This window comes from Equus asinus, chromosome 7 (genome assembly GCF_041296235.1).
Source record: "Equus asinus isolate D_3611 breed Donkey chromosome 7, EquAss-T2T_v2, whole genome shotgun sequence".
In the NCBI taxonomy this organism is placed as follows: Eukaryota; Metazoa; Chordata; class Mammalia; order Perissodactyla; family Equidae; genus Equus; species Equus asinus.
This window is the reverse complement of record NC_091796.1, coordinates 89036892-89062703: the sequence shown is the minus strand read 5'-3', so window position 1 is coordinate 89062703 and position 25812 is coordinate 89036892. Positions and strand designations below refer to the sequence as shown.

Below are 25812 nucleotides of genomic sequence, written 5' to 3'. Positions count from 1 at the left end.
TCTATTTTCTGCTCTTTTTTTTTTTTTTTTTTTAAAGATTTTATTTTTTCCTTTTTCTCCCCAAAGCCCCCCGGTACATAGTTGTGCATTCTTCGTTGTGGGTTCTTCTAGTTGTGGTATGTGGGACGCTGCCTCAGTGTGGTCTGATGAGCAGTGCCATGTCCGCGCCCAGGATTCGAACTAACGAAACACTGGGCCACCTGCAGCGGAGCGCGCGAACTTAACCACTTGGCCACGGGGCCAGCCCCTCTATTTTCTGCTCTTTATAATTAGCTATCTTCCCCTGATTCTGAAGTCATTTATTGCTGGTGTTATTGTGCCTGCTTCTAGTTGTCTCATATCATCCGAATTTTGCTAATTTGTTGCTTTTTTGCTAGTTTGGAAGATTAACCCATTTTTGTTAAAATTGTATCTAAAATAAAATTAAAATGTGTTCTAAAGAGGCTAAGTAGTTTTCTTTTATACGTAAAATTAGCACACTTCATACGTAAAGTTCTTGGCATCTATTTTGATTTCTCTAGGAGCTTTATAGTCTGTATTTCCTACTTCTTAGCTATAGTCTGGTTGTTGAACTTGCTGAATAAATTACCTCAGAACCTAAAACTCAGGATAAATGAACTGACGGTGTACCTGGATCAAAGGACAGAAAAATTATATTCCGAGTATGGTTAACTTTATTTGTTCCAAAAGGAGTGCCGCTGAGGCCTGTGAAACTGCTGTCTTCTCACTTGAAGCTGTTTTACAGGGTTACCGATACTGGGCTGGCATTGGAGTCCTCCAGAGTTGTGAGTCTGCGCTGACTCATTATCGTCTTGTTGCCAATCATGGTATCTATTGTTTTGCCTTTCACCTTACCAAAAAAAAAGAAAAAAAATTATAGACTTAATTTTAAATGCATCTGTTTTTATTGTGATACTTGAAATATTGTGAATGACTCTCAAGTGGAAATGTCTTTACACTAGTTGATTAAGTACTTTTTAAAAAAATTTTGCTTTGGATTCCACTTCTCAACTATTTTGTGGAAGAAAACTGAATTTAGTTTAGATTGCTATTTTGTACTCCATAGACTACTATAGAAACAGTTTCCTTTAACATAGTGTCTGTCAACGTTTGGCAGCTGGAATTGTACTTCTCTTTGTGGGACAATCCTTCTGACTTTCATCCACATTATTACTTTGTCCCATTTCAGTTGCTAGTGATATCTCACTGACAGGAGGCTCAGTGGTACAGAGGATACGGCTGCCTGATGAGGTGGAAAATCCCGGAATGAACAGTGGAATGCTAGAAGAAGATTTGATTCAGTATTACCAGTTCCTAGCGGAAAAAGGTGATGTACAAGCACAGGTATGTGTTTAAACATCTCCTGGAATATCTTACTGCATTGTATATTAGTGTGTAAATGCTAGGGGCAAGCACTTAGATCTGTAAGTAACGTTTCCATTGCTCTGAGCAGTTATTAGCTACATTATTATTAGCTACGTTTTAGTCCCACACTCTCAAGATGTTCCATTTGGATTCATCTGGGATGTGACCCAGGCATTAATAGAATAGTTCCTAAAAGCTGACCAGGCAACTCTTCTCTGCACCACAGTTGAAAACCGATGCTTGAACGGAGCAGTATTACAGTGATGATGAAAGCTCTCACTGGGGTCACCAAGGATGAAAACTGTCGCTTTCCCTAAACAAAATGTCTTGGGAACATTTGGAATTTCGGATGCTCTGCAGAACTATTTACTGGTCCTGTGTCCTTTGCTCACCTTAGACCATAATTTTCATGACCATAAGGTCACAGGCAGAAGGAGGCTTGTTTAATGTAAATTGTGTGATACTCATCAAAGTATCATGTAGTTGGTTGTTTCGTGGGTTATTTTGATGGTATTAAAAAGAACTTCATTTGTCTTTTTTTCTATTAAATTTACTGTTCTTTCTGATTTAGCAATATATAGAGATGAGCAATAGCTACTTTTTAAGAACAATTAATTTTAAGACTAACAAAAGGGAGTCTTAAGTTAAAAAAAACTACAGTGAAAAATCCAGATCTTAGCTCATGGAAATTATAATAAAGTATCTTACCCGATTAAACATTTTTCTTCACATTACAGACCAATTAAAATTCAAAACAATCTAAATGCCAATGATAGGGAGTTATTTAGCTCAAATATGCCACTCCAATATAATGAAATTCTATGCAGCCATTAAAAATTATGTAGAATACTACTTTAAGTGGAAAGCTGATTTCAATGTGTTAACTGAAAAACTTGACTTAAAAGAAAAATCCATGTATGGTGTGTAGTATATAATTTTCTTTTTTTTTACATATTAAACTATAACATGAATACAGAAAAGTAGACAAATCTAAAATGTACAGCTCAATGAATTATCACCAAGTGAGCCTCTTGTGTGGCATAATTAGAACCCCAGAAGCCCCTCTTCAGAACTCTTTATCACTAACTACCCCCTCCTCCCCATAGGTAACCCACTGAGCTGACAGAAATTCTAACACTGTAGAGTGGTTTGGCCTGTTTTTGAATCTTACGTAAAAAAAAAAATCATGGGACATTTTTTTTGTATCAACTTCTTTTGCTCAGCATTAGGTTTCTGAAATTAATCCATGTGTTTTCATATAGCTGTAATTCATTCATTTGCATTGCTATATGAGATTGATTGTATGAAAAACCCACAATTTATCCATTTTACTCTCACCAGATTTGGGCTGTTGCAAATAACGCTCCGTGCATATTCTCATACACGTCTTTGTGCCAATACTGTCTTATTTTTCATAGCTTTATAACCCTTCATATCTGGTAGAATACTTTCTCCCACTGTCATATTTTCATTATATTTAGCTCTAATTTATAATGCAGTTTCTTTTGACCCATGTGTAGTTTAGAAGTGACTTTCTTAGTTTCCATATACGTGGAGATTTTTCTACTTTTGTGGTGTTGATGTCTGGTTTAATCCACTGTGGTCCAAATATGCTCTGTATGATTTCAGTTGTTTGAGATTTCTTGCTTTATGCCCCATCACTTGGTCCGTTTGGGCATATATTCTGTGTGCTAAAGAGAATATAAATTCTGTAGTTGTTGGTTACAGTGTTCTGTATGTGTCAATTGGGTCATATTTCTTAATCCTGTTGTTCAAATCTTTTGAATCCTTGCTGAATTTGTCTGCTGCTTCTGTCCAGTGCTGAGACAATATTGTTTAAATTTCTCACTCTGATTGTGGATTTGTCTCCTATTCTGTCAATTTTGATTTATATATATACTTTAGGGCACATTGACTACATACAGACTTAATAGTGTTATCTTTCTATTGAACTAACTTTTATATCATGAAATGTCCTCTTTTATTTCTAGAAATATTTTTTGCTTCAAATTGTACTTTGCCTCATGCTAGCATAGCTACACTACTTTCTTTTGGTTAGTTCTTACACGAAATGTCTTTTCTCTCTTGTACTTTCAACCTTCTTAGGTTTAAGGTATCTATGTTTCTTGTAAGCATCATATGAGTAGTTTTTTTTTAATCCATTCTCACAGTCATTTAATTGAAGTAATTAATGATATATTTGGATTTAAATTTTCTGTCTTAACTTGCTTTCTTTTATTTTGCTTTTCCACATTCCCTTTTCTCTCCTTTCTTTACCCTCTTTTGGTTTGAGTGTTTTTTGCTATTGCATCTCTTCTCCTCTACTAGCATGATAGTTAGATATTCTTTTACTGCTCTTTTTATCAAAGTCTGATATGAACAAGCACTTTCACTATTTCCTGGACAATGCAGACCTTATAGTACTTGTATGTGTTTTAGTTTATATATTTTTAACCCTGCAAGATATTACTCTTTTATACAGTCCATATAATTTACATTTACTCATAAATTTAGTTTTTCATTGTTTTTTATTTCTTACTGCATCTCCAAGCTTCCCAGGATGGTTTTCCTTCTTCCTAAAGAACACTGTTTAGTATTTCCTTTAAAGTAGATTCGTTGGTGACAAATTCAGTTTTAGTTTGTCTGAAAATACCTTTATTTCACCTCCATTTCAGAAGGATACCTTATAATTAAAAGCAGACATTTTTAGTTTTTAAAAAATGTAGGTTCGTTAGAGTAGTGTAATATCTTCAGGAGTTAAGACTAAATCTTTAATTTCTTGAATTATGAACAGAAACCTTTTTATGACCAAGTGGCTTTTTGTTGGTTGAATGTATTTACCTGCCAGATGCTACCATTTACTTTTGCCTCATTTTGGTTAATTTTCAGGTTGGTCTCGGACAACTGCATCTGCATGGAGGGCGTGGAGTAGAGCAAAATCATCAGGTAACTTTCTGTTCCTTGGGCTTTGCACTTCATGTTGTAGCAAAAAATGATTCTCCAGATGTATTTCTTGTGAAGTCAATGATAGCATCAAATTTGTGTTAAGACAGCCGTCACAAATGACATTTCAAGATGTAACTAACCCCTGAGGAAGCTGAAGAATAAAAATGTGATTATACCACATAGTGGTGCGAAAGGTTTTATTAGTTCTAACACCTAGTTCTCAATATTCCCAAAAATACATAAACAGTGTCTTGGTTTTCTAGAGGTAAGTGATAGAGGTGAGTCTTAAAACTCCTATTGGAACATTTTTCATACAACTGAGGAAAATTCAGTGTTGAGTTTGTGAGAAATTAGGAGTATACAGTCACCGACTTTTGGCTGCTTTATGTCCTACATATCACTCATCTCTTCCCTTCTTTCCATCAGTACACCTGTCACTTGGGTGAATAATCTACTGCTTGCTTTTCCTAAGCAATAGCCTGTCTTTGTAAACCACACATCTGATTGTGTGGTTCCCTTGCTTAAAATTCTTGAGTGGTCTACAACTTCCAGTAGCTTAGAGACCAGAACCTTTAACATCACCTCCAAGGCCTTGTATCTTTACTTCACCAGCCCCTTGCTTTGAGTCACAGGCACACTGACCTTTTCTCAGGTCTTTGAAAATATTAAAAACCTCCCTGTCTCAGGACTTCTGGATGCTAGTCCCTCAGTCCAGAGTGAATATTACCCCACCTACTTTCTTCATGTAGCTAATCCCTACTCCTCCTCCAGAACTCAACTCTTAATATCTCTTCTAACTAGTCTCCCCTGACTCCTGATCCCGCTCCTGGAATAGGTTGTGTACCACAGTTATGATTTCTGAAAATCTGTATTCCTTGTGGCCCTTGTCTGTTATAAATTAGCTAATTGTATAATTAAGTTGTTTTGTCTGCCAGAACATAAGGTCCAAAAGAGCATGGACTGGGCCTGCCTTGTTTGCCACTTTCAGTGCCTAGCACATAGTAAGTGCTCAGTAAATGTTTGTCAGACTAATAAAACTCTGTTTTGCTACATGCCAATTAAGTGTTCTTATTCAGGTTATTTCATATACTATACCCCATGAACATTAAGACTTAGATTGTAACAAAATACACTTATCACCAAAACTATATCAAATATCTGTGCTTTTTTTTTTATTTAGATGGCATTTTGACAGCTTTCATTGTCTATAGGTCATTAAAATGTAGGTCATTAGGCCAGTGAAGCATCAGATGAACTGGTTGATAAAAATGTCAGGTGAGAGAATAGAATTCTGGGTAAGAGTTTGCTGCCTACCTTTTACACAAGTTTTGGGATATTCTTGGTGGTGGTGTATGCTGCCTACCTGTGAAGCAACTACACAATGATAAATGATTTGACCAGCTTCACGGAAGGAAGAAAAGGAGTTCCGAGTATGTAATTGCATTAATTCAACAAATGTTTAAGTACCAACTATGTGCCATTCACTGCTAGGCATCCAGGATACAGTGCTAGACAAAATAGCTTTGGTCCTTGCCCTTACAGAGCTTCAGGTATAATAGAAGCATTAGATATTTTTAAAATGATCATACCAAGAAATATGTGATAAATTGTGATTATTGTTAAGAAGGAGGATTAAAGGATCCAATAACAGGTTAATGAGTGGGAGGTGGCAGTTGTCAGGGAAGACTTCTCTGAGAAGAAGAAGTTGAGTCTAGAGGTAAGATCATTCCAGGCCAAAAAAAACAGTATGTGTATAGGTCCTGAGGCAGGAAGGAACATGGCTGGTATACACAGAGAGCAAGATGAAGCAATACTGAGATTGGCAGTGTGTGATCACGACAGTATATTCCTTGCAACATGCCAAGGGGCTGTAAGGACCAGCATGTTGAAATTTACGAGCAGTCACTTTGGATGATGCCAAGAGTGAAAGCAAGGAGATCAGGGAGGGGAGTATTCCAAAAGTTCAGGTGAGAGAGAGTGTAGCTTAGAGTCGCATTGTGAGAATGGAGGATAGTAGATGAATTCAAGGTGTATTTGGTGGTAAATGTGACAAGACTTAGTGATGCATTGGATATGAGAGTGAAGAGGGATGGGTACCTTGAGCAACATGGTATTGCCATTTACTTAAACTGAGATACTGCAGTTTAACAAGATTTTTTAAATGTTCCTGAAATAATTATTTTGGTTAAAAGCCAAGAGTAGATTCTATTAAAAACTAACTATTTTAATAAATTCTTGTCTCACAGAGAGCATTTGACTACTTCAATTTAGCAGCTAATGCTGGCAATTCACATGCCATGGCCTTCTTGGGAAAGGTACTGTACCTCCTGTGAATGTGTTATGTATAGCAAGAGGTGTTTTCATAGTAAGCACATATTGTATTCCGGATCTACAGTGTACCAAAAATAAACTGGAAATAAAATTTCCAATGTAAGAACACTGTATCTTAAGGTAAATGCTATTCTGAGGTATTTTCTTAGGTAACTTACATGTAACATAGCATTTACTCATAGCTATGTTAATTCTCTGTTAAAATTAGCTATCACTGGGCCAGCCTGGTGGTATAGTGGTTAAGTTTGCACACTCCACTTTGGCGACCTGGGGTTCACAGGTTTGGATCCCAGGTGCAGACCTACGCATCACTTACCAAGCCATGCTATGGTGGCATCCCACATACAAAATAAAGGAAGGTTGGTACAGATGTTAGCAACAATCTTCCTCAAGCAAAAAGAGGAAGGTTGGCAACAGATGTTAGCTTCAGGCCAATCTTCCTCACTAAAAAAAAAATTAGCTGTTACTGTCTGAGCTCTTACTTTTTATGTATCATATACAATAATGAGGAGTTTGTTCTTTGTGTAAATGTGTGTGTGAGGAAAACTAGCTCTGAGCTAACATCTGTACCAGTCTTCCTCTACTTTGTATGTGGAATGCATCCACAGCACGGCTGACAAGTGGAGTAGGTCTGCACCCAGAATCCAAACGCTCAAACCCCAGGCTGCCGAAACAGAGCGTGCGAACTTAACCATTCGGCCACAGGGCCAGCCCCAGGAATTTATCCTTTATGCTGTGCAGTTTTTTGCTAAGTCTGTCATAATTGCCTGTTTCCTTCCATGCTGAATAGAGGCAGGTAGAGTTTGTTGGAATTTGTCTGCAGACCTTTTAATTATCTTAAGTGTGACAGCCATCTCCCATCTCTCAGTGCTCTTCTTTTCTTAAGCAGGGAAACATTTACACCTAGAGACTTCCTAAATAGATTCCATGTGTCACGGCACAATCTCAAACTTCGTTTTTCATTATTTTGAAAATGAATACAGTGTAAACCAATGGATATTTTCATCTGTAACCAAATTCTAAGGTTAGGAGGCTCAGATAAAATATATCTTAGAAGTTTTTACAAACAGAAAAATCTAATTAGTATTTGCCACATGATCGCAACTAGTTAATTGGGGCCTGAGAACCCTACATGTACCCATTCCAACTATTACGGCATAGAAATTGGTGTTTCCCATCTATTTCTGTTAAGTACATAAGAACTTTTCATTTCAGAGTCTTGCTCTGAATTACTAATTAGCCCTATCACAAAAAAAATGATTTTCTTTGTTGTTTTCTTACTGTGTACATGGATAAAAACAGTATTGGTCATTCTTTTCTTTCTCATGGCCCTTTTTCATGGGCCATACCTGATACTCTAATCATTCAGTGTCTTAAACATTTTTAAATAGCCTTTTAGTTGTTTCTTTTCCTGAACTTAAGACCTACCCTTTATCTTATCCTGGGGAAAGTAGTGGTGAAGGAGAAGGGAGAGTGGACATTGCTAACAGCTCTCCTTTTCCTCATTTAATCACTGATTGCAGTAATTTATCACCCGGCCTTGGAATAGAGTGAAAAAAAGATTCATCTTGGAGTTAGAGATGAAAATCTTCTCCTGAGATTGACCTGTGAAGTGGTTTTATATATTCATGTTTATAGATAAGTCCTATGTTTGATATGACATAGAATATATAATGATATAAAAGTATTTACTTTTAAGGTTTTGCTTTTAATTCTAAAATACCCTGTGGGGAATTTTAAACTTTGTTGAACAATTTCATGAGACCTAAGAAAAATCAAAATAAGACAAGACAGGAGAAAAATGTAATGGGGGAGAGAGTTCTAGCTCTTAATAAAATTGAGATCTGTTTTCCAGATGTACTCAGAGGGCAGTGATATTGTACCTCAAAGTAATGAGACTGCTCTTCACTACTTTAAGAAAGCTGCTGACATGGTAAGACCTCATGACTCAGTGTATTAAAATGTGTACCATATTGCTATTATTTTAATAAATAAGTTTATTATATTGAAGGATTAATCATAACCAACTAATACCATAAATTATTGAAAGCATTTATTTAAATGATTCATGTGAATGAATTGACTAGAAAAACATTCCCAATAAAAAGCAGTTTAATTTTTTTTTTAGGAGATTATTGAATATTAAGTCTCTGTCTCAATTTCATTGAGAAGTTTCCTGATCAGGGAAATAGTGATTTTAGTAATGGAATTGAGAGTTATATAATTTGTCCTATTTGTATTGCAACTTGAGGTTTAAAACTTACATAACTTGGTAGTTTTGATAATCATAATACATAATTTAGGCTTTCTTTGGCCCAAAGAAAACTACATATGAATACTTAAGACCCCATACACCTCCAGTGTTTACACTTATCTCTTCGCGAACTACACGTTACTGTGCTTCCAAATATCATTTGAGTATTTCCCAAAGGAGGGCTGTGACACTTTTTTAAAAGATGCCTTGTGTCCCTCTGAGTTTAGGTGAATTCCAGATTTTTCTCTTTTAGGTCTCAAAAGAATAATCATCTTTGCTCCATGACACTTGAGTAATCTTAAGCATATCTTTGTCAATTAGTCCCAATATTGGGTTTTATTAGTGGTTGACTCTACCCCATGGCATCTTCCTTCTTTATTGGCAAGGGAGGTTACCAATGAAAACCTATCCAGAAAAAGTTACCGACTTTTATTTTAGAGATGAAATACATTAGTCATGTTTTGTTTCATAAATTTATGAAACAGATGGTCGTAAGGTAAGTCACCAAAATTTAATTCTAAATGAATTTACTATTTACTCTTTTTGATCAAATTATTGAAAGCCCCCAGTCTCTAAAAATCAGTATCATATGTAGCCTGATGGGAAGGTGAAAATTCTGTTTTGCATTGAAAAGTGCTAAGACATGTTTTGCGTATGCTTGTAAATTATTTCTTTTGCAGTCATTAATTCTTGCCTATTTATTTTTTAATGAATCCTTTCACCCTTTTGTCTCTGGTTTGCAGGGCAACCCAGTTGGACAGAGTGGGCTTGGCATGGCTTACCTCTATGGGAGAGGGGTTCAAGTTGTAAGTTTCCAATCTGACATTCTGACTTTAACACGCAGTCAGCTGGTGAGGTAGGGGAGTATTCCTTCACTAGCTTCCAGTTAGCCCAGGTGAGGTTATTTCATTCTAACCAAAGCTGAACCTTGTCCTGTTGTCTCTGAGTTTGGTTCCCTACCACCCATTGACCCATACCCACCATTCCAAGTGCCTTCTTAGAATGGCTCTGTCTCTGGCACTTTCTCATAAAGGTGTGAAGCTGTTTCTCATTCTTCCATCTATGCTCCTCCACCCTGCCTACTCTTCCATCTCTCCAAGACCTAAACATCTCCCTACTGCTTCTTCACTCAAGCCTACGGAAATGCTTAAGTCCCTCCCATTTAGGAGGGACTACCCTTTGCCCTTCTAGCTACCACGTCTCTTCTGTCCAGCCCTTCACTGCAAAGCCATGTTTCTGCAGAGAATGAACTATATTAGCTGCTTCCAGTCACTCTTTAGATCTTAGCAGTCAGGCTTTTACCTCATGTAACTGCTCTATGCACGTCACCAGTAACCTCCGAAGTGTCAACTCTAGTTGACATTTTTTGGTTCTTTGTCACTTGAACTCTTTCTTCCCTGGAGTTCTGTGACTGTAAGCTTTCTTGGTTTTCCGGGCCATTGCCTCTCATTCTTCTTTCTGTGTTGCTTCCTCAGTTGGATACCCTTGGATTTTCATTGCTATCCTCTTTTCCCCTCAAATGATCTCTCCAAACAATATGTTCTTTTAGTTTGGGCCTGAAACTAAGAGCTAGGTTTAGGATTCTAATCTACAGGTATTTTCTAGCACAAAAGACAGTAATGTGGTCTCATTTTGATTCCTCCTAGTCATTTTAGGATACTAAAATTCAGTCATGATCTTTGTTTTAATTTTTCTCTATGGATATGTATGATATTTGAAATCTAATAATCATAGGGTGTTTGATAAGCTACACAGGGAAGGAATGGATAAGGAGAGGATAATTTTCATTACTTAATATTAAAAAAAGTGAGATTTAAAAAGGATTTGCTGGTTAATAGAAAAGATATGACTGTGTTAATCCTGGCCTTGTGTTTCACTAGTGTCGTTGATGCTTTCTGAGAGCAGACATACCAATTGTTTCACAAAAACTCTATTTGCTTTTCTTCACAGTTGTAAATATCCCCCTATGAATTAAAGTATATTACCATCTTTATATTTTAAAAAATTAGAAGGTAATTCTTTCAGTGGCTCTTCAAGAATATTTTATGTGCACTTTAATTTTTTTTAATGAATGAGTCTAACTTCTTTTTGAGCTTTCTCATCATGTGATCATGTAACCTCTTTTTCTACAGAATTATGATCTGGCACTGAAGTATTTCCAGAAAGCTGCTGAACAAGGCTGGGTGGATGGGCAACTACAGCTTGGCTCTATGTATTATAGTAAGTAATTAATCTAATGGAATTAATGATGGATACACCAAGATCTAAATTACCTATTTTCTACTAGATGCCACTGTGATATGGAAATGAGAGCTTTTGAATTCGGGCTGATTAATGTTCTCCCAACTTAATGACTTGTGCATCTTGTTTTCTCATTGTAAATTATATTAGTCTGTATTAATAGATAAATCTGTGTTAATAAGATTGACATCTTTCCTGAGTAAGAATTCTGAATTTCGCTTAGTTTATGAAAGGCTTAACGTAAGGCTCCTTATGTAAAGCTTTGCTGATGCTTCAGCTGAATCTTGTTTGAGACTATGCCTCACCTGTCGTGTGATTTTCCTCACAGATGGCATTGGAGTCAAGAGGGATTATAAGCAGGCCTTGAAGTACTTTAATTTAGCCTCTCAGGGAGGCCACATCCTGGCTTTCTATAACCTGGCACAGATGCATGCCAGCGGCACAGGAGTGATGAGATCGTGTCACACCGCAGTGGAGGTGAGGGCTTTTCTTGTACACAGGAAATTAATTTGCCCAGTAGGAAAGTCTCCCGTTTTATTTCTGGTTTTCTTTGCATGATTTCCTTAGAGTAGAAGCAGACTCAGCCTGTGAGCATAGATATACTGAGGGGAGACTCGGAGAGTCTATGTGTTACTATCACATTTATTTATTTCGTTTGTCTCTCCCTACTAGAATCAGTGTTTACAACGTCAGAGATTGTTATCTGCAGTCTCGCCAACACCTAAGATAGTATCTGAGACGTAGTCATTGTCAAAAAAGTGTGTGTTAAACAGATGTTGCAAAGGGGAATCTAATATCTCCCAACTGGAATTTTTCTTCTTGAGCAAACTCATAACTGGCACCTCAGAGTGACATTGATAAATGTTTAGAAGTTCCTAAACCTCTCTACACTTTGGTTTCCTCACTTGTAAACAGCGGCTGTTAACAGGACTGACCTCATAGAGTGGTCCCTCATGAACCTCCCGGGAGGATTAAGCAAGTTAATATACAGACTATACATAAATCACTAGAACAGTGCCTGGCCAGAGTAAATGGTATATAGTTGTTTGCTGTTACTTTTGTAAACCTGTTCTAAAGACTAAGAGAAAGCTTCAGATAAATATCCCAGACTTTTATATATATTTAATAAAACTGCCAGAGATTCAAAGAACAAGCTTAGCAATCACTGATAGCCAAAGTGCAAAAATGATTTTCTGGCATATCTTATTTTTTAATTGACATTTTTTCCTTTCCTGTTCTCACAGTTGTTTAAGAATGTATGTGAACGAGGCCGCTGGTCCGAGAGGCTTATGACTGCCTATAACAGCTATAAAGATGGCGACTACAATGCGGCCGTGATCCAGTACCTCCTGCTGGCCGAACAAGGCTACGAAGTGGCACAAAGCAATGCAGCCTTCATTCTCGATCAGAGTAAGGTTCATTTGAGTTCTGCCTTGGGTTTAGAGTACAAGGGTTCGCCTCAGGTTAACCTGTTTAAGAAGAAAAGCCACAAAGAAACTTCTTTATTGCTGTAAATAGAGCTTAACACGTGCTGAACTTATTTTACCTCAGATCTCTAAGCCTTCAAAGTTTCATAATTAGAATTGACAGTAGGAATAGATTTGACATTCATCATAAAATTAACTGCTTTAAATAAATACATTTTTCAAAACACAGCAGATACAAAAACATTGCCTTTCCAGCAGTCTGTAGGTCCCTAGAAGTGGCTCGGTGGCTGGTCTCATTATTAGTTCTGTGGACACAACGTGTTTCAGGGAGTAATGTTGTCCTGAAGGCACTGATTCCTTGGAACTCAGCATTTTATTCTAATACTTATATGATTTCAATACTTTTTTCATTTAATATTTGTTATATCCCAATTCTTGTTTAAATTATGCTCCACATATCCACCCTAGTTTGCAAACAAAGCCTAAAGGTCTAGTGCCTTTCCTCACATGGCTGATTTCTATTCCATCTTTCCCTGTAGGAGAAGCAACCATCGTCGGGGAGAATGAAACTTACCCCAGAGCTTTGCTGCACTGGAACAGGGCTGCCTCTCAAGGTGAGTGGTGGGTTAATTCTAGGATAAGAGTTTCACCTATGCACCTTTCTTTATGTTTTTTACATTTGGTTTTGTTGTGCTTTTTTATCTCCCATAAAGATTAATCATGTCGTTTATCACCTTAAAACTAAGCACAGATACTATTGCTTAACTTGTTTACATCATGATTGGTATTTATTCTTAAAATGAAAGTTCTAGTCCCAGAATTTCTAAACTGAATTGCAAGGTCTTTGTACTGGACATTGATATGCTATGGTTTACTCTCTGGTTTTTAGTTTGAGGCCAGTATGTTGTGTGAAATGAGAATTGAATAGAATGTATAGTAGAATATTAGTCTAAAACCCAGAAGATTCTAATTTCGTTTGAATATTTCTTTTCGCACAAACTACTCAACATTGTCTGCCTATCCCTTCTCCAAGCCTAAACAGTGGTCCACTTGAACTATTTTTAAATGTAAATGACATGATAGAATAGAGCATGACCATTTGAAGCCTATTATTAGTGAAATTGAGAGTACCACCCACCTTGTTTTATTTCTCCTTGACTATTACAAAGTCTTCTTCAGGAGAGCAACACTTCTGGTTTAAATTTTTACTGAATTTATAGCTTAGCTGAAGGATTTGTTATAAAGTTTGTGTACTACAAATTAAAAGTCTTTTATGTAAGCATGTTAACAGGAGGAGAAATAATCGTTTGGTCTGTGTTAAAAACACTTTATTTATTGGCAGTTTTCATTTAACTTTTGTTGAAGGCTATACTGTGGCTAGAATTAAACTTGGAGACTACCATTTCTATGGATTTGGCACTGACGTTGATTACGAGACTGCATTTATTCATTATCGTCTGGCATCTGAGCAGCAACACAGTGCACAAGCTATGTTTAATCTGGGGTACATGCATGAGAAAGGACTAGGCATTAAACAGGTGAGCATGGCTTCAAGAAGAATGTTTGAATACTATAATTGTGATTCGGGGAGAATGTCAGCATTTTTATAGAAAACAGGCTTTCTTTGGAATGTGCTCAGATTTTAGGTTCGAAGTTATGACACAGTTGTGTAATGCTTCAGAAGGCTGCCCTTGCATCTCTCTCATCCTCGAGCACACACACATTGATATCCACACTGTCATTTAGGCTGTTAAGCCAGAGACTCATGGAAGTGGAACTGCAGTGCTCCTCTCTCGATAACTCCTTGTTTGAGAAACTGTCCATCTTCACCCAAATTCTATTGTTTCTAAATTATTTTGAAATGAATTAAGATGTTTACTACTGATAAACTGATTTCTGATTCTTATACCTTCCTAATGAAGTCTAACGTTCCTTAGACCCATAGTCTTAAGCTTTTCCCTGTGTACCCTTAAAAGAATTTTTAAAAACTATGTTTCCTCTTGCACATTTTCAATTTGACATTTAAAGTTTTTCATCATAAGTTTCAAAGGGTCTAAGTTATAGCTATTTTAAACACTAACTTTTTAAATAAAATGACTACACTAAATACCAAAATAATTTGATACTCCATTATTAAATTGTTAAAAACACAGCAAATTCATTAAATGAAAATTGTATCTTTTCCTTTTCTCCCTGAATTTACAGTTTCAGTCCACGTTCTTATAGGATTGTATAGTAATGTAATGTTTTTAATGCTTAGATCTTTTACCGATCACTCTCTCGTACTTATCTGAAGCAAACAAGTATATAAATTCAAATTTTGAATTTTATTTCCTGTGATTATAGGCTCTAGGTGTTAAGAGAAATTCTTGAGAAATTATTCGTCATAGTTGGCCAATTATTGATATACTGTTGATCAAATCAACATAATATTATAAATTTTGATAAAATTTTGCTTTTTGTTTTAATTATTAACAATGTATCTTTAATGAGATGAATTAAATTTTAAAAATTAGTTTAAGTATTATAGATTTAGTATTAATTCTATTTTTCATTTTTATAAATGTATGATTTGAAGTTTGTTCACATAAGTAAGTATGGGAATGGGAAGAATTTTATTATATCAAGGTCTCTTAATTCTTGGAACTGCTTTAGAGTTACTTGCTCTGTTGGTCAGTTCAGGCTGCTGTAACAAATACCATAGACTGGGGGGCTTCAACAACAGACATTTATGTCTCCAAAAATTAGAGTAATCTATCATTCAAATTGTTTTTAATGATTTGTCACCTGACAACTTGGTTACATCGCCCTTCAATTTTATTGAAAACAAAGAATTGGAAACTAGAGATATGCAGAAAGATGTGTTCCCTGATCCCTGAGGTCATTATGTGTCTGGTGAGGGCCCACTTCCTGGGTCGTAAACAGTGGTCTTCTCACTTTTGTCTTCACATGAGAAAGGAGCAAGAGAGAAGCAGCAAGCTCTTTCGAGATTCTTAGGACGCTAATTCCATTCATGAGAGCTCTTCCCTCATGACCTCATCCAATCCTAATAACCTCTCAAAGACCTCACTTCCTAATACCGTCATCTTAGGGGGTAGGGTTACAATGTCTGAATTTTGGAGGGACACAAACATTTACCCCATAACATATGCCAAAAATTAGAGTAATCTATCATTAAAATTGTTTTTAATGATTTGTCACCTGACAACTTGGTTACATCGCCCTTCAATTTTATTGAAAACAAAGAATTAGAAACTAGAGATATGCAGAAAGATGTGTTCCCTGATCCCTGAGGTCATTCACTTTCTCAGTTTCTGGGAGGAATACCTAAAAGGTGTTACCAAAGCTTATCAAATAGCTTATTACACCCCTTACTCTGTCACTTAGAGACACTTGGTTGACCTAAGGTGCTTCAAGGAAAGTTGTTCATTTCATTTTGCTAATGCACTATCTTTTGTCAAAGTGCTTTTTATTTTATCACATTTAAATATTAATTTTTATTCCAATATGTAAATTTTGATGGTTTTCCTTTATGTTACTATTAGATACTTGAATACAGTTTTGTCAAGACTCGGGAGCTGCAGGCTGAGTGCAGTCTATGGAAGATCCCCGCCATGTAGCATAGTTATTCAAGCCTCTCCCCATCAGACCAGCCAGCCGGGTCAGACTTCATTTCTATCAGAAAGTCTGACTTCGTTTATTAATTCAAATAAAATTAATATGTGTTTGACCAATATAAAGATCACACATATGTTATGGTTTTTATGGGATACACTTAGTAATAATTTACTGAAAAAATCAAAATTCAAGTTTTTATAATAGGTTATAAAACAAGAAAATCAGTGTTTTTCTCATCTCATAATTTGATTTATAATGTAACAATCTATAGCTTATATAAATTCTTGTAAATAAAGACTATGAGAAAAGGCATAGTATTCCTTTGATAAGAGTAGGGGGAAGGAACCCTGAGGTTCAACTTTTAAGAAAAATTATATATAAAAATCAGAATAATTCCATTAGTTTTTATGACATGATCACCTTTTCCTATTTTTTTACTATTTTTTAAATGAAAGAGACATTCATACTACTAAAAACTAATCAGTCCAGCATCTGAAATAACTAGAAAACCATTAAGTATTAAATAAGATGAAGCTTGCTTATAATTGGAATATATAATTCAGGATATGATTGATAGACAAGATTTAATTACCCTATTGAATCATCCACACAAAGTCTGTTGTCACATAAAGTTTAATCTATGATCTTGAAAAATACAGCACTCCAAAAAAAATTTGTAATGTTTCTTTAAAACTCAAAGACACTAATCATACTGCTACTGTTGTTTGAAGGTGCTCTTCTTTGCAATAACACACCCAAGGGACAAGTATAGGGAATAACTGAAAGTAACTGCTTATATTTAAACATGTGGAAAAAGTCATTTTTAACGTTAGCCTTTCTTTCCCATGTCTCCTAGGAGTTTGGTGTTCTTTGACAATAGTCTGGGCATGGAAGAAGTGAGATTGTTAAATGAAAATTTCACAGCTCCCACCATCCCATTTTCATATATCTGAATGCAGAACGCTCTAGTCTGAGCCAAAATTAATAATGACTTCTTTTGCCCTTTACAGAAATATGTCTAAGACATGGGAACACACGATATGAGTCCCTTACTTTGTGCAGGTACCCTTTGGAAAATCTTGAGTATGTCTTCCCCAGTTTGAAGATCACTGCTCCAAACTGAAACCAGGAATTGCTTACACTGACTGAAGTTTTAAGGAAAAAATTTAGGAAAAAATAAACTTGAGGTTTATAGATCTCCCTGGAAATCTTCAGATTAACAGTGTTCTACAGGGACCGTCCCTGTGGCCAAGTGGTTAAGTTCTTGGGCCTCTGCTTCGGCGGCTCCAGGTTTCGCTGGTTCTGATCTTGGTCGCAGGCATGACACTGTTAATCAGGCCATGCTGAGGTGTCCCACAGAGCACAAACAGAGGCACTCACAACTAGAATATACAACTATGTACCAGGGGGCTTTAGGGAGAAGAAGGAAAAAAAGAGATTGGCAATAGATGTTAGCACAGGTGCCAATCTTTAAAAGAAAAAAGTGTTATACATAGATATATTGCTGAATCCAGCACATCTGCACAGCAAATGGGATGTCAGATGGGAGGAACATGAGCTAAGTCTTAAATTTTTTCAATTCAATTTTTCAAAATTAAGCAGTTAGATAATTAAAGAAATATTACCCAGTTAAAGCTTGGGTTTTTTTCTTTAGGTAAGGGAAATTTTAAAATGAAAACTTGAAAGGTAAAATAAGTTTTCCTAATATATAAACTAAATAATTATTTTTATTTATTTTAACAAGAAATTGATTTTGGTTTATTACCTATTTTATAGGATATTCACCTTGCAAAACGTTTTTATGACATGGCAGCGGAAGCCAGCCCAGATGCACAAGTCCCAGTCTTCCTAGCACTCTGCAAATTAGGCGTTGTGTATTTCTTGCAGTACATACGGGAAACAAATGTAAGTGGTCCATGCCTCTCTTAATTAAAATACAAATGATGTAACCTTCTCAGTCACGAGGTTTGTATTTAAAAGAGAGGGGAGGGGAGGAGTGTCCTGCAAGTGTCTGGTCTCTTCCTTCCGTCCCCTCAGGTGAAGTACCAGCAGACCTCATCAGGTGAGGGATGAATGCAGCCCAAAGCAGTCCAAGTTTTCAGGTAGCATTTGACGGGGCGGCTCCCAATGCTAAAGCCTTCTTCCTAGATGCAGATATTTTCTTTTTTTTTTTTTTTTTTTTAAAGATTTTATTTTTTCCTTTTTCTCCCCAAAGCCCCCCGGTACATGGTTGTGTATTCTTCGTTGTGGGTTCTTCTAGTTGTGGCATGTGGGACGCTGCCTCAGCGTGGTCTGATGAGCAGTGCCATGTCCGCGCCCAGGATTCGAACTAATGAAACACTGGGCCGCCTGCAGCGGAGCGCGCGAACTTAACCACTCGGCCACGGGGCCAGCTCCAAGATGCAGATATTTTCTGCATTAAGGAAAACTGAGGCTAACCCAAGGCAATTTGAAACAGTGGTTAACTAAATTCAGTAAACAGTAAGTCAGATGACTGCCTAGCAGTGACTCACACCAGTCACTTAAAAAGAGAATTTTTAAAAAAGGAAGAAGAAGTAGAACCTGGGAACTTGCCCAGGCTCTTGTACTTCAGATTCTTCTGATAGTGAAACGTTGAAACACCACCGGAATTTTGTCCTCTAAAAATACCTTGCATTATTTAAATAAGCTAATAGTAGAACCTAGCTAGGAGATGAGTTACCCATTCCTTTCAAAACTGCCAGCTTTAGTTACCAGTACTTGTGTGTAGGTGGCCTTGGTTTCTCCAGTTGTACATTTTGTTTTCAGTACCTGTAGTTCCTTGTAATGGATTAACGGGTGCAGCATTTAACTCTGAAAGTCCTGAAATGTGTGCAAACACAAGGGCTATTATAATTCATTCCAGACCAGAAAAGAATGATGTTTCAACCTCTTGTTAACCTCTTTCAGAAAAGGTCGATATGCCATTTCAGCATTAGAATCCAGAACAGGCTTTCCCTCCTACATGACACAGATAGAAATGTAGTCCATGCTGCTCCTGCATCTATAAAGAGAAATTCGACTTCTTGCTTTTGCAACCCTAGCCGCGCTACTGAGGTCCTCCAAGTACAGGGCTCCAGAGGAGTGGAGATGTTGGACTCTGTCCTCCCAGTTGCTTGTACATTTGTAATGTCAGATTTATAATTGCTTGATAGCATAAGTCGTGGTGTGCTGTACTCTCTCTGCTAATTGAAACGATCTTTGTTCCTTTAATTAAAAAGCTAACAGTGTAGCAGCCTGCTTTCTCTCTCTCAGGACTATTTCAGATCCTTGTTTCTCACAGTTTTTATCACTAATAAACTGTTGATTACGGTCTAGGATTCAGTCATGCAATATACCATACTAAGTAGGTTATATCTTTGTTTTTTTTTAATTCATAAGTATAAAGAAGACAGTAAAATGCCCCATACTCTTACCACCTGGATATTCCAATTACAAAAAAGAGTAATAACTATTGATGGTAAGAAAGTCACACAGAACAGAAAAACACAAACTCTCCCATCACAGGTCCCTCCCCAGGAAACACAGTTATTAGTTTCATGTAATTTTTTCCCAGAAAAATTTAGCACCTGTACCTATGAAAACATTATGGGGACCTTTTACATGTAATTTTATTTAAACATAAAGGATTATACCCCATATTTACTTTCTTTATGGGTAAGTAGCAGTCAGAAAATAGCAGGAATAATTTAAGTGACACTAAAGCAATTGAAATATCATAGACCAAGAACATAACGTTTAAGTTCAAATTCAGGTGTTAAATATTTAGTTAAATCCTAACTAAAAAGCATTATTCATTCAGCTGTCGAACATTTGAATTCTTGCCATCTCCAACTGCAGGGGAGAAGTAGTAAAATACCCCCGGCTGTCATTAGAACAGTGGTGTGCCAGCACAGCAGATAGGTGACGAGCGTGCCAGGATGCTGGGGGCTTTTCCTCTTGGTCCTCCATCATCCCCAGTGTTCCTTTCAAGTATTTTTCTGTGAAAAATGGTTAGAAATTAGTGCATTTGCTTACTGATGGAAAGAAACCCTGTTAGACACTTTATATAGTGTTACGAAATCATAACTAGTTCCTGAGACACATTATTTTGAGTTCCAATTGAAAGCTTTTAAAACCTCTTCTTAAAAACACAGTGTAAAATGTTTCTAAAACCAGTTATTTTAATAAGTTCTGTATCTCTAGTTTTGATGTAACTTTCCTAGTTCCTTCTCTGACATTTTAGTGATCATAATGATTTTTATATTATTCTCATTAAGATTCGAGATTTATTCACCCAACTTGATATGGACCAGCTTTTGGGACCTGAGTGGGACCTTTACCTCATGACCATCATCGCGTTGCTGTTGGGAACAGTTATAGCTTACAGGCAGAGGCAGCACCAAGATCTGCCTGTACCCAGGCCTCCAGGGCCACGACCAGTGCCACCACAGCAGGAGGGCCCCCCAGAGCAACAGCCGCCACAGTAACAGCCACTGTGTCCAGCCTTGATCAGTGACAACCAAGGAAACTGTTTGCTGAGAACATTTGCGTTTGATTTAGGACTTTGGATCAGTGGCCACCTCCTGGAAGAGGCACAAGGAAGCATTGAATTCCTAAAGCTGCTTAGAATCCGATGCCTTTATTTTCAGGGATAAGTAACTCTTACCTAAACTAAGTTGAATGTTTGTTTCAGTGCCGTATGGAATAACAACTCTCAGTGGCTTCCCCTTTTTTTTTTTTCCCCTCTCCCCCTGGAAACGTGTGTGAGACACTCAAAGTAATGTCTGCTGTATCCAGCTCTCTTTCTTGGGTCCTTTTGGTCATTCTCTCAATGTGCATAATTTCTTCTATCAACCATCTTTAAGGTCTCATGCATCGACACTAAAAACTGATCAATGTAAAAAGGAAAACCCAGTCTGTTGCAAGTTTAACCTTAACATATTTGAAAGTCTGAAAATAGAACTTACCTTTTAAGTAAAGAAAAAATAGTCTTCAAAGTGTTTCAAAACTACAATAACAGAAACTTCTACCGAGCCACACGCAAGTCGACATATTCCGCATATTTGTTATTTTAAAAGGGCAGGTTGGGAGGTTTCTTATTACTGGTATTTGTCATACTTTGTACCATGCTTCTCTCCTTCAGAGACTGAAAGGCCTTGTTAGAGTTTGATGTGAACTTCACTTCTTTGAAACGGAATATATATAAAAAATTGTGAACTGACTCCTTGAGCCAGCATGTGAATTTACCCCACCTACTCAGTATAATTTGCTTGTTTGTTTTGAGTATACAGAGCCTTAATCTGGAAGTCAGGATAGAGTAGGTGGGAGAAATCAGAAAACAATATTAAAGAACTCTGGGTGGGGTAGTAAATCAGAGACACACTTTCCCCAAAGTTGAAGCATTTGTTCCCAGGATTTATTTTACTTTGCATTTCTTATTGCAAAAGAACAGAATCACCCTCCTGAATTCTTTAAATATGAAATATTATTGCCAAGATGTGGCATACAGTGACTACCACTATAATACTGAAACTCAGAGAATCTAAGATGCATTAAACTCAGCGGTTGCTAAGCTCTCACATTCACCAGCCGCCCCTGGTAACGTTCAGAAAATCAAGGCTGCTACACTTCAGAATTGTCAGGTTAAATTGTATGGAAAACGAAAACAACAACAAAGACAAATGAGAACTTCATAAATCATACAAATGGAAAAGTTGAAACGTAAACCGAATGGTGTTTCTTTTTATTGTCAGATGGTGGTATTCACCAGCCTGTATCCAGTTGGAGACTATGTTAGTATCTGAGCAGGCTTATATGCTTACTGACCTCAGTCTGTTTATATCAACCTCTATACTCTTTTCCCATAACCCCTCATCTGCCAGAAGACTTGAAGAGTTTATTACCTGTAGAGTTGTAAGACTGGTTTTTGAAGTTGGGATTGTATTTAGAACTAGATTTAATTAGTCTATAATGAACATGAAGGCTTTAAATGTGAAATTGTATGCTTTTTTGGTTTAGAGTATTATGAGAAGCCTGGTCAGGAAACTTTACTCCTAGATAATTGCTGCCAAATTTGCAGGGGTGGTCACGGAGAGAACCATGTGGATAAAAGCATATCTGAAAGGTAGGAAATTCTACCCTCCAAAGTGTAATGTCGCTTGGGGTAGCTCTTGTCAATATTCAGACTGATTTGATCTCTTACACTGAGAGACGTGAGTGCAGTTGGTACGATATACTGGCGTCCCCACCACTGCCTCATCTCCCTGCCCTTCAGAATAAGTCTGATCCACGGCAGCAGCCACGCTTCATTTCGAAGGAACTGTTGTACTTTATTTAAAAGTTTAAAAACCCTTTAAGATGACTAAACTTCCTTTTTTTCCCTCCCCTGTCCACCTAATTTCTCCTTTAGCAACATTTTTATCTCTATCTTTACTTCCCTCCATTAGTACTTGGAAAACACATTTCCTGAAATCTTTCCCCACCTAAAGCTAGATGGGAAAGCGCAGTCTTGTTGTTCATGCAGTTGCAGACTTCCTGTTGGTTTACCACTCGCCATGTCCTTTTTATTATTAATATTCCAAATAGCTTTTTCTTGGCTTTTTTCCACCTCCTGTTTTATCCTGGGTCATTTGCTACTAGAAATTTGAATGGTATATTTCAAATAACTTAGTTCCTATGGCTTCATGACTTCAGTCCTCATGCTCACTCACAATGCTTTGCTCCCTTTTTCTGTTCATGGGACATGATAGCAAATAGGAACTGGGTTTGGTGTTTCTCTTAAAATAATGCTCAATACTTACCTAATCAAATGGCATCCATTTGAATAAAATGACAATAACTAAAGCTAGTTAATGTCAGTGACATTAAACTAACTCCAGGATTCAGGAGTTTTAATGTTAGAATTTAGAGTTCGCAGATAGAGTGCGGCTTCATTTCTCCATGGTGGCCCGTCTCTCCTGATCCCTTTTATAGTCTGTCTTCCTGCCTCAAAGCTGACGACAGCAGTACTCTCTCAGCTGCTGTTCTCTTGTGCGTTTGGTTTATTGGTTAGCTGTTTCAGGGTCTTGAGAATATCTGTTTGGCTTCTCTTTTATGTTACAAAGGTAGCATTGGTCTTGGGGTTTTTTTTCTTTTTGTGTTTGCAGTTTCTTTTTCTATTTTCTGAGTAAAGCTTATCTTATTTTTGGTTAATATTCAATGGCACAGAAAAAGTACATCAAAAACCACCTTTTTTTCCAAAATTCATTAGTTAGCACTTCTGTGAGAATAACTTGTGCATCGTTAACAGTAATACTCTTGAGGATTTGTTACCCTTGTGCATATAAGTTAATTTGTGAGTTTTACTGCTTAGCTGGTTTTTTCTGTGTACCATTGGGAAGTTTTAGAAACTTCTGCCCATAATCTGGCGATGATCTGATTCTGATGCTTTATAAATAAGGAGCTGCTGTTGCCTCCAGGAAACTATTTTGTCTAGGTTTTCTTTTTGTTTTTTCTGCTTTGTTTTCCCCTCCTTTCTGTGCTCCTCTTGTTTGTTCTTCAAAGCAGCGTCTTGGAGGTATGCATGCAAGCCTATAAATGAAGACCACAACTCTTCACGTGTGTAGCATGTGTATTATTGTCTAGCTACATCTGCAAAAACCTTCCTTTACAGAGGTTTGGACTGACGTTTCACATGCACATTTCAAAACAAATGCTTCAGTAAACAGCCCCTTTACCTGCCAAGAAGAGCAACGTGGGCTACATTTGTCCCAACGACAGCTAGTATTTGTTTTGAAAGTGAATTTAATCTGTTACACAATATTATGACTAGAAGTGTGCAAGAAATAAAGCAAAAGGAACTTCTGAATTCATGAAAATATTTTTCACGAGTCATTGCTCTCAAATGAAAATATAAAATTTCTGAATATCATATTGTCTGAGGCACTACCTGATTTCTGAATGTGTATTAGGCATTGACAAGAAGCTAAATTTCTCCTTCCGGTTGGTATTTCAAGAAAAGTGGAAATACCCCAAGTAAAAATGTTTTATTTTTTAAAGTGACTATTTGCACAAGTAAAAATCCGATTTTGTGTGCATGACAAGAATGTCTTGGTTATGTGCAGGGAGTCATCTCACATGCACTGTTTTTCCTATTAGGAATGACAAGCAAGCTGACACTATTGTCTTTGATTTAAAAAAAAAAATCATAATGTTGATATGATCAAGGTGTAACCACTATCAATATTTAGGAGAAGTTTAAAAAGCCCATAAACTGGCATTGGAAGGAACACCACGGTAGACTTTTGTAAATTTATTTTGTATGTAATTAAATGCAGTATAAAGGCTGGTGAAGTGTAATATAATTGTGTAAACAAATTCTGTTAATAGAGAGATGTACAGATTCATTTTGTACTGTATCTTGAAACTTGTGAAATAAAGATTCCACCTCTGGTCCTCCTGTATACTATAATATTAGTCCCACGACCAAGCAGCTTTCCAGTCAGACTTTTTTTTAAACCTGAATGATTGAATTTTTAATGAACCTTTTGAGACTTTCAGAAGCTTCTGGAAACATTCATTTGGGGCACCGTGAATCCATCTTTCATTCACTTTTAACTCCTGAAATTCAGATTTCTCTTAAGTTGAATTTTGCCCTACGGAGAATATGAATTTGCTAAGAATTGTTACCATTTTTTTACTCTGAGATATTTGACCTGAATCAGCCTGTGATACATAGTAAATATGCCTCACTTTAATCCTGACTGTAGTAAAATGTATCTAACGTTTTGATTTATGCAGTTGCCTTGTCCCAGAAAGTTTTTAAGGGGGCTTACAGAGCTGCATACTATACAACGATCAAATTTACGTGGGATAATTCAGATGATCTAAGTAAAGGGGAAATGAAAAAGAAAACAGTATTAAATTGAGAGTGAACTTCGTACACAAAATGCATGTCAGAAATGGGCTACAGATCTGGCCCAAACTATCCCGCAGCCAACTCAAAAAGGAAATTGAGCTAAAATGTTCCAGCTTAGAAGCATCAGATCCTTGGATTAAAAGTCTGAACGATGCAGACTGTGGCAAGTGAGAAATTGGACCTCAAATTTTACTCGTGGGAGCACAATCACCCACCCCAGATGACCTTGACTGACCTTGGCTAAAATAAAAATTGTGGGGCAGTCAGATGTCAGAGCCGTAACATCAGCAGTTTGACCATTCAACCTGGAGTTGGAGTGCGGGATTCACCACTTAGCGCCTTTCTGACAAGTCATTAAAATGAGTCTTCACTGGATGCAACTTGAGGAAAAACAGCCTCTCTCCTTTAACTTCCTTGATGACACTAATTTTGATTGGTTATACCAGCTTTGAAATTTGCTTATACTATGTTACAGCATGTATATGAATATGTACAAGTGGAAAAATTACAAGTAATTTCTATAGTAGAAAGTGAAAAAAAAAAAAACCAGGAGAAGGAAGATTCTTTTACTTTTTGGATATCTTCCAAATACTTGACTAGTCAAGTAAAAATAAAATGAGCTGTAGAATTGACCAGTTCAAGAGGAGGTGCTGCTGTGTTACGGGTCTTGTATATTTCTTCCAATTTCATCTCTGCCACCCTTTCTGATGTTCAAACTATCAGATTGAACAACC

At 36.8% G+C, this 25812-nt stretch overlaps 1 protein-coding gene across 3 annotated transcripts in view; it reads left to right on the top strand.

Moving 5' to 3' along the window:
- SEL1L (SEL1L adaptor subunit of SYVN1 ubiquitin ligase) overlaps positions 1-24615 on the top strand; it is a 54701-nt gene extending 30086 nt beyond the window's left edge. Inside the window, exons 9-21 of one of the 3 annotated variants that reach the window (XM_014846714.3) lie at positions 746-827; positions 1190-1344; positions 4255-4311; positions 6558-6626; positions 8498-8575; positions 9640-9702; positions 11029-11116; positions 11466-11614; positions 12382-12547; positions 13104-13178; positions 13930-14102; positions 17959-18087; positions 20460-24615. In XM_014846714.3, coding sequence (XP_014702200.3) covers positions 746-827; positions 1190-1344; positions 4255-4311; positions 6558-6626; positions 8498-8575; positions 9640-9702; positions 11029-11116; positions 11466-11614; positions 12382-12547; positions 13104-13178; positions 13930-14102; positions 17959-18087; positions 20460-20669 — 1494 coding nt within the window. In that variant the 3' untranslated portion in view covers positions 20670-24615. Of the gene's footprint in view, positions 1-66; positions 439-745; positions 828-1189; positions 1345-4254; positions 4312-6557; positions 6627-8497; positions 8576-9639; positions 9703-11028; positions 11117-11465; positions 11615-12381; positions 12548-13103; positions 13179-13929; positions 14103-17958; positions 18088-20459 lie in introns of those variants that run through there. The other 2 variants (XM_044774143.2, XM_070514148.1) reach the window with 2 other exon arrangements.
- The last annotated feature ends 1197 nt before the right edge of the window (positions 24616-25812 follow it).